This window comes from Vespula pensylvanica, chromosome 2, assembly GCF_014466175.1.
Source record: "Vespula pensylvanica isolate Volc-1 chromosome 2, ASM1446617v1, whole genome shotgun sequence".
Taxonomy (NCBI): Eukaryota; Metazoa; Arthropoda; class Insecta; order Hymenoptera; family Vespidae; genus Vespula; species Vespula pensylvanica.
In genome coordinates, this window is record NC_057686.1 from 4,086,375 (window position 1) to 4,096,073 (window position 9,699).

Consider the following 9,699-nt stretch of genomic DNA (forward strand, 5'->3'; position numbering starts at 1 on the left):
CGTTGAATGACTACATTCATTTCCAATAAGAAAAAATTTAAGAATCGTAGAATGAGAAGGATCTCGAAAAGTATTTCTAATTTGATTAGAAACAGACAACATGTGAAAGTTATAGATAGTATTCTTCAATCAATCTCGAAAGCTCGACCGGGTAAATCTTCGCGATGAAACCTATTCGCTCATCTTCGTAATTGCGTAAGACTGATTCATAGGATGACAACATAAAATGACCTCGAAAATGCCAGGAGAGTCTTGTTAGACAAAACGATTGTATGCAATAGAATACGCAGGTGTAATTCCGTTCTAAAATAAAATATCTTTGTTTAATTAGTTTCATCGTTACAGACGTTCGAGCATTAATATAATGTATACTTTCAAGTTAATTGCAAGAGCGAGAAACTTTCTTTCGTTTTCTATCGTTTTTCGAATAGAAAAAGAAAAATTTATTATATAAAGAATTGTTTTTATTGCTTTTCTTAGGGTGATTTTTTATCGTTTCCTCTCTTTTTCTTTTCTTTTTTTTTTTTTTTCTTTACTTAGTAAAATTATTCTTGGCAAATTCATTTTAATTTTATTAACCCTTTATTACGGCATATAACTTTGATGGCGCAGGACTATGTGACCCTTCTCCTTTTTTTAAATCTTCGCTCCGCAAGATCACTCATTAATTAATACTATAAATTTTTTATGTTTCGTAAATGTAATTAATATTTAGTATATTATACTAATTTAATGTAGTATATATTATATAATATAATATATTATATTATATCGCTAATATAATACAGTATACTTTAATATAATGTAATATATTATATTATATCAATACTTGTTCTATTATACTAAATATAAAAATTACAATGCAAGTATATAATATAAAAACTATTTTACATTATATAATTCTTCTCGTAATATAATAAAAAAGAATCACCCTGATTGATATAATAAATCACCCCTGATTGATATCTTTTATATTTGGTATTTTTTACAAGTTATACTTTCAAAAAAAAAATCGATTTCGAAAAAAAAAACAAGAACGAAAAATACGATTTTTTTTTACATGTACTTGTAAATATTGCGATAATAGTCGATACTTGGAGCTCAGTGTCAATGTATATGAGGATAAGTTTCTTCGGTAATTATCGTAAGAGGCACTTAACGTAGCACTCCCACGTTGTCTTTTTTCTTTCTTTCTTTTTTCTTTTTTGTCTTTTTCTTTTTCTTTAAAGGCCGAGGCCCTCCATTACTCATGACGAGTAATACGCAACTTCATTTTCGAAGGCACCGCTCGCTCGTGTAGTCTCGACCGATTCGACGCGTGTAACGCATATCGCGTAATGTCTTACGTCGCTTTAAAATCTAATCTCGATTTCGTTTTTTACTTTTTTCCTTCTCGAACAATGCCGCAAAATTTCAACTGCTTCAGATTCTTCGATCGGACTGATAAAAACTTCGAGCAGAAAGAACGTGTTCCAGAACAACGGATCGATAATCATTTATCCAACACTTATAGTTAGTAACGAGTTAAATAATTTTGAGGATGGCTTTTTCTTTTCTTTTTCAATCATTTTAACACAATCACAAATGATTTTTGCAGGGACCCGATCGATCATGGTCTATTTTAATTAATTAAATTAATCGTAATTAAAAATCTTTATTAAAATAGACGATCGTTTCGAAGACCCTCTGTCATGACATTAATAAATAATTTTTATTCTTTTAATTTTTTTTTCTTTATATTCGTATATAATTTTAATATCATTAAAAATGATTTTTTTTATAGTTACAAAAACGAACGACTGACTGTAATTAACAATTGTTATTAGAATAAAACGTAATTATTTCATTGCATCACGACGTTAATAAAATATTTATATCTTTGTTTCTTTTTTTTATAATTTTAATATAGTTAAAAATGTTCTTTCTTTTTTTTTTTCTTTTCCTTCATATAAAGAGGAAAATTATTTCGAGGTCATCGTGGCATGACGGTAATATTATTTGAAAAATAAACGATTACTTTCGTGGGATTTTCCGATATAGGGCAAGCTCTGATCGTCGTTCATGTAAACAATAATAAACGATCGACGTGGATCCCCGATATCTTGACAGATCGACAACAATTCAGTTGATCTTGGTACTTCTTCAAGTATAGACATAAATTTCTCGTTCTAACAACAAGTGAAAGATCGCTACAATTCTAAGGCAATTAATTTTCCATAATATTACACGTTACATTAGACTCGACTGTAAGGATTTATAAGACAAACCTGTTCAATTACTCACGAATGTTAAATAATATTTCATATCGGTTCTCTATCACGTTTCTAACAGCAACTTCATTCTTATATTTAACTTTTCTACGTTTTATTTAAATTTTCTGAAATGACGTCTTATTAGATTTTAGAAACGACTAAGAAAAGTTTCTACATTCATCGTATTACGGACATTTAAATAAATAATGACCATTGTTAATACTTTTATGATAATGCTGTACGTAGAGAAAATAAGTCGAAATTAAAAAAAAAATAAAAAAGAAAAAAGAGAAGAACGATAAAAAATGAAATAATAAATAATAATAAAAAGGGACGTTCATTCGATAAGTACATTATTATAATTGTGAATATAATTTTTATTTCATAAAAATGATATAAGAAATTTATATAAACTTTTTTTATAACCCGACATTTTTAAAAATTGTTTTAGGGGTGTTGGAGATGGCTGCCACGGAGAGTACTATTCGATTTAGCGGGCACACGTTGGATAAAGCTACCAAGGCCAAGGTAAGAAGAAAATCTCTTGAAAAATCTGGGCCATTTTTTCTCTCTTTCTCTCTCTCTCTCTCTCTGCCTTTCTCTACCAAATCTTCCTTCTCTTACAAATCGTATTTTATCTTTTCTTTATCTCTCTCTTTCCCTCTTTCTCTCTCTCTCTCTCTCTTTCTCTCTCTCTCTCTCTCTCTCTCTCTCTCTCACTCTCACTCTCACTCTCACTCTCACTCTCTCTCTCCCTTTCCGTCTTTTTTCCTTTTTTTCACACTTCACAAAAGAAAATAGAGATCGATCGAACAAAGTCAATTTATCTTGAACATCAACGAGACTTTCTCGATAATTACAAAGTAAACTTGAAATGGTTATCATTCTCCCCTCTCTTCGTCCCGTCTGCATTATTTTTATTTCAAATCAGGAACAGTTTTTCTTGTGTGATTGTCTTATCGACCAATTAACCTGTCTGTTTTTATTTATAAAATCAACTTCGATAAGATCGTACATATTAATGGAATATTATTCTTAAAAAGTAAATCTTCGAAAAAAAAAAATAAATTGAAATAAATAAACAAACAAAAAATGATCGAGTGCAATTCTCACTTTTTTTATTTTTCCTTTTTTCATTTTTAAACCATCAAACGATCATGTTTGAAATATTATTAATGAATTATTATTAATTCAATAATAATTAATAATGCGATTTAAAAATAATGAATACAAGTCTAATATAAAAAGGAAATATATTTTATAAGAATTAGAACAGGAAAGTATTAATTGAATTAAAATGATTATTTTAGACGATTGAAAGATTAAAAGTTATTCTTTTCCTTTTTTTTTTTTGTTTCGGAGTTATTTGATTATTAATACCGACGAGATATTAACAAAAAAAAAAAAAAAAAAAGAAAGAAAGAAAAAAAAATAGTATCGATCGATCGATAATCTCATGCTAGCCGCGTGTAGGAAAAACAGGAAGCTTCCTTTTAAAAAATTAAAGCACTTAGCTGTTCCTCTCGTATCTCTTTCTTTTTTTTTCCCTCAGGTAACGTTGGAGAATTATTACAGCAACTTAATAGCCCAACACATAGAGAGGAAGCAGAGGCTAGCAAAGTTGGAGGAATCATTGAAGGATGAGGGCCTTTCGGAACAACAAAAACAGGAGAAGAGATTGCAGCACGCCCAGAAAGAAACAGAATTCCTGCGATTGAAGAGGTCCAGGCTTGGCGTCGAAGATTTCGAACCACTGAAGGTCATCGGTAGAGGAGCCTTCGGCGAGGTAAAAATGTCACCAGTTTTTCCTTTCTCAAGCTGCTAAGATTATTTTTGTTCTTTTCTCAATGCTATTATTATCATCGTTATTATTATTAACATCGTACTTTTAAGGATCATAAAACTTGAAAATCGAAACGAAGTTTCTGTTAAAACGAAAATTTCATTTAACCGCGTGAACGAACTTTCTTCGTTAATATGTCTACTCGTTTGAAAACAGGTGAGACTGGTACAAAAGAAGGACACTGGTCACGTTTACGCTATGAAAATACTGAGGAAAGCAGACATGCTAGAAAAGGAACAAGTTGCTCACGTCAGAGCTGAAAGGGACGTCCTCGTCGAGGCTGATCATCAGTGGGTCGTCAAGATGTATTACAGTTTTCAAGATCCCATTAATCTTTATCTAATAATGGAATTTTTACCGGGCGGTGAGTTCTTTGCTAAGGGAAAAATCTTTTCTTTCATCGTTAATATATAATAGACGATGACGTTACAACATCGATTAATATATTATCTTTGTTATCTTAATAATAATCTTAATTAATAGGCGACATGATGACGCTTCTTATGAAGAAGGATACGCTATCCGAAGAGTGCACGCAATTTTATATTTCCGAAACGGCGTTAGCCATCGACTCCATACACAAATTAGGTTTTATTCATAGGTAAAGATTCTATTGGAAGATATAAACGATATTCGTGGAACGATTTTGACGTATATCCGTTTACTTTAATCACAGAGATATTAAGCCAGACAACCTATTGTTGGATGCACGGGGCCACATAAAGCTGTCTGATTTCGGGCTGTGTACGGGATTGAAGAAATCCCACAGGACTGATTTTTATCGAGACCTAAGCCAAGCTAAACCTTCCGACTTCAGTACGTAATTATCGAGAATTTTATTTTATCTCTTATCTAATCGTTACGACGTTATTCAATTTCGATATCGATCGGTATTGTACAGTGACGTCGTGTGGAAGTGGAAGCGGAGGTGCTATGGATAGTAAAAGAAGGGCTGAAAGTTGGAAGAGAAATAGAAGAGCTCTCGCTTATAGCACAGTTGGAACACCCGATTACATCGCTCCCGAAGTATTTCTACAAACTGGTTACGGGCCAGCTTGCGATTGTTGGTCTCTAGGAGTCATCATGTATGAAATGCTTATAGGTCTGACATCAACTATCAATTATCCTTTAACAATCTTGATCTTATACGTAAGATCGTAAGTTTCAAAAGAATTTACATTCGTTCCAATGACATAATATATAATATATTCTTGGTTGTTCCAGGATATCCACCATTTTGTAGCGAGAATCCTCAAGAGACGTATAGGAAGGTAATGAATTGGCGAGAGACGTTGGTCTTTCCACCCGAAGTGCCCATAAGCGAAGAGGCTAAGGATACCATAATCAGATTCTGTTGCGAAGCCGATAGAAGACTAGGTAGACTAATATACGATCAAATGATACGATATTGTTCGATCGCGCATTCTATAGACATCATCCTTAACATTGCAATACTTGAACGTGCTTAGGATCTCAAAGAGGTATCGAAGAACTCAAGTTAGCTCCTTTCTTCCGCGGTGTCGATTGGGAACACATAAGAGAGAGACCAGCTGCGATCCCGGTCGAAGTACGATCCATCGACGACACATCCAACTTCGACGAGTTCCCAGACGTAAAGTTAGAGATACGTAAGTCTATACATATATTATAAACTAGCGTTGAACACTCGAACGATATAGCCTTAACCTTCGAGAGTTGCTCGCTGGTATATCGGATATCGTTGGCTCTCGTATACGTCAGCCACTTGCTATCTGTTTCTCTGATAAACGTTCGTTAGTTCTCGATAAATGCTCTAAAGCTTTGCTCGTCGTTCTTACGTTCTTTTGTCATTTCGCTTTTTTACAATTTAAACGTTCGTGTCAAAGAAAGAAAAAAAAAAAAAAAAAAAGAGAAAAAAGTTCGAAAGCTGACGTTCGAGTAAATGCTTGATCGGAAAGATTCGTTTGATTTCGAGAGAAATTATATGTACAAAAAAAAAAAAGAAGACAAAGAGAAAATAAAATTCTGTAGATATTTCACGAACTATGAGAAACTAACCTTCCTTGTCTTCGAATCTTCGAATCGCGTATATAACTATTTCATTATCGAAAAAGAGAAAGAAATAAATGAAATAAAAAAATTAAAAAAAGAATAAAAAATAAAAAACAAAACAAACAGACGGATTATATTACAGCGTCAGCACCAATGCCACAGGACGGTGAGGTGATCTACAAGGATTGGGTGTTCATAAACTACACGTTCAAGCGTTTCGAAGGTCTCACGCAACGGGGAACGCCAACGAAAAAATAGCAACCCCCGATACCTTGCTCCAACATCAGCAGTCAGCAGAGCGACACGATAGGAGGAGTAGGAGGAGGTGGAGGTGGAGGTGGAGTTCCGGCCTTGGTACATCATCCTCATCATCATCCACCGTTGTCCTCAACAACGTCGCGATCTACAGCAACGGCAACAACATTAACAACATCATCGACAACAATAACATCATCAACAACAACAACAACAACAATAGACGATTAAAAATAATTTCTCTTCGTCTTTCGTCTAAGACGTTCTCTCTCTCTAACTTTCTCGTCCTTACAAAAAAAAAAAAAAAAAAAAAAAAAAAACACAAAGTGCATACGTCCTGCATAACGTGTTGATTCCGATAGGACGAGCACATCGAGGAGAACAATTTTATTGCAATTCTCGGAAAGGAATAATAATGACGAGGACAATGCAGATATGACAACGTTGATGCGTTGATCATGAGAGAACCCGGAGAATGAAATTGAGAGAGGAGGAGGAGAAGAAGGAGGAGGAGGAGGAGGAAGATGACGACACAAAAAGAGGAAAAGAAAAAAAAAGAAAGCAAGTGCAACGCAAGAGAAAAAAAGAAATTAGGAATTTTGAAAAAAAAAAGAAACAAAAACAAATATAGACATTTCGTTTATGCTAGGATTGATTTATCGGACTTTCTTTCTTCTTTATTAGTACTATAAGCTCTCTCTTTCTCTTTCTCTCTCTCTCTCTCTCGTTCTCTTTCTCTCTTTCTCTCTCTCTCTTTCTTTTTTCTCTCTCTATTTGTTGTACGACAAAGATTGTCGAAAAAGAAGTCGTAGAGGGGAGAGGGAAAGTTTCGGGTCCCAAAATGATTCTCGTGTACGTCGAAGAAACTAATTACGTTTAAGCGTTTAGAATTTTAGAATCGTTTATTACATTTCTTTTTCTTCTTTTTTCTGTTTTTATTTCTTTTTCTTTTCTTTTTTTCTTTCTTTCGTTTCATTCGTAGGAAACGTTAACTCGTCAGAGATAAATAATGATCGAGCTGTCGAATGTAAAGCTCTCTCTCTCTCTCTCTCTCTCTCTCTATCTTTTTCTCTCTCTCTTTCTCTTTCTCTTTCTCTCTCTTCGAAGGTCATTTGTATAAGTGCATGCTGTGATACGAAATTGTTTAAGAGTGCTACGCGATACTGCTTTCGTGTGGCCGATAGTTTCATTTTCCTTCTTCATTCTTTTTTTTTTTTTTTTTGTTCTTTTCGTGTTATTCCTTCTTTCTTCCTTCTTTCTCTTCAATCTCTTTTATTATAATAATCGATCTTAACTATGTCCCTGTATCATCGAATTTTGTCTCGTTTATATCAGAGATTTATGGATAATAATGTATACATCGTTGATAGAGAGTTTAATTGAATTTTTAGAATGTTACTTCGCTTATTTGTTCTTTTCTTTCTTTTTTTTTTCTGTTTTTTTTTTCTTCCTTTCTTTTTTCTTCGTACGAGAATACTTCGTCGTTGAAAAATATTAGGCGAAGCAATCATTTCGAAGTCAGTATATCAATTTCACGTTTTATTTATTTTCGTTATGTATTATTAGATAACAGCGATATCTAATAATAAGATTTGTTAATGTTTAGAAAATGTATGTAAGCCACGCTTTTTGGAGATATCGAGGGAGATATCGAAATTCAGTATAGTAACATGTTAAAAAATTAAAGAAAAAAGAAGAAAAAGAAAGAAAGTAGATAGAAAATGTGCGATTTGCTTTATGTGGATGATATGTTTCAGGAGAAAAATAATTTCGAAAGAAAAAAGAAAATCGAAAGTTTAGGTTAGTAGTTTTGAAAAGTCGTTGATAAAAGATCTCTTTTCTAAATTAATTTGTCCTGCGTTAATTTAATGATTGATTCATTTCCTTTGTTTTTCTTTTTTCTTTTCTTTTGTTTAATCGCGATATAATAGATCTCAATGCATAGATCTCAATACGTGGCGAATCAATTAGGATTATTCTCTGTTAATTATACCGTACACCTTAATCGTCAATTATTTACCAATGATTATTATATATGAATAATTTATCGGGCAAAAAGAAAAAAGAGAAAATAATATTCTTGTTTTCTTTCTAAAAAAAAAAAAGAAAAAAAAAGAAAAAAAAATGAAAAAAAAAATGAAATTACACACTCCGGGTCTCTCTCTCTCCTTCACTGTCACTGCGTCATCACTTTCGTACACGTCCTTTTTTCCTCGCACGCTTCCTCTTTCTATATAATAATTACGAATTACGATTGATTAATCGATTAATTAAGGTGTACGGCACTAAAAGAAAAAAAAAAAAGAAAAGAAAAGGCAAAAAAAAAAAAGAAAAGAAAAAAAAGAAAAGAACGTTCCTAAGAGAAAAAAAATGTCTACACATGGAACAAAACGCGTGAGATGGAAAAACCGAGATGACCGATAGAGTCACCATTGTGAAAAAAACGAAGAAGAAGAAGAAGAAGAAGAAGGATCATTTCAATAAAGAGGAAAACGAAGATGAAGAAGAAGAAAAGAGAAGATAAAAGAAGAAGGAAGATGATGAAGACGAAGACAGACAAATTTATCCTACTAATCTACCACCGAGAACATGCAAGAATATAGAGGACACGCGAATATGCTTTTCTTTTAAATAAATAAAATAAACAAAAAAAAATTAATAATAATAATAATAATAATAATAATAATAATAGTAATAATAACAATAATAATAGTTATTATAATAATTATAATAATAATATTAATAATAATAATAAAATCGCACCGCGAAACCGAGTCGCAAGATTAATTAAATGTAAGTTTTTTCTAGTAGTTCACTTTGACCGCCCAGGGCACACCGGTATGAATATTTAAAACTATAGTATAAAATAACGATATAAAAAAATAGTTAATGTTTAAGAGAGGCGACATACCGAGAGTACCTATTATACAATACATACACGAATAAGCACGCACGAAACGTATCACCGATGGAACGAAAATGTAAAGAGAACATTTAAAGGAAAAAAAGGAAATAAAAAAACAAGAAGAAAAAAAAGAAATTCATAACAACAAAAAAAGAAGAGAAATTATAGACGGAATATAACGTGAAGAATTATACTCCTCTCTCGTACGTTCCGGCGTGACTGAATGGATTAAGATGCAAATCTTTTATTAATAAATCATAATCGCCTGTGTGTATATTCGACGAGAAATTAGTTTCATACGACCCGAATGCCCCTACGTATTCTCTTAAAAAAAAAAAAATAATAATAATAATAATAATAATAATCATTAAACAGATTAAATAAAAAGAAATAAGAGGAAGAAGAAGAAAAAA

General features: G+C 32.2%; 1 protein-coding gene across 7 annotated transcripts in view; it reads left to right on the forward strand.

Moving 5' to 3' along the window:
* Positions 1-6,758, forward strand: part of LOC122627025 (serine/threonine-protein kinase tricornered) — a 95,841-nt gene extending 89,083 nt beyond the window's left edge. For 6 of the 7 annotated variants that reach the window (XM_043807757.1, XM_043807759.1, XM_043807754.1 and 3 more), the window contains 9 exons: positions 2,704-2,780; positions 3,805-4,038; positions 4,252-4,459; positions 4,579-4,696; positions 4,772-4,911; positions 4,997-5,197; positions 5,320-5,472; positions 5,565-5,723; positions 6,269-6,758. In XM_043807757.1, the coding sequence (XP_043663692.1) occupies positions 2,704-2,780; positions 3,805-4,038; positions 4,252-4,459; positions 4,579-4,696; positions 4,772-4,911; positions 4,997-5,197; positions 5,320-5,472; positions 5,565-5,723; positions 6,269-6,384 (1,406 nt within the window). In that variant the 3' untranslated portion in view covers positions 6,385-6,758. Of the gene's footprint in view, positions 1-1,385; positions 1,513-2,703; positions 2,781-3,804; positions 4,039-4,251; positions 4,460-4,578; positions 4,697-4,771; positions 4,912-4,996; positions 5,198-5,319; positions 5,473-5,564; positions 5,724-6,268 lie in introns of those variants that run through there. The other variant, XM_043807756.1, reaches the window with a different exon arrangement.
* Positions 6,759-9,699: the final 2,941 nt, after the last annotated feature.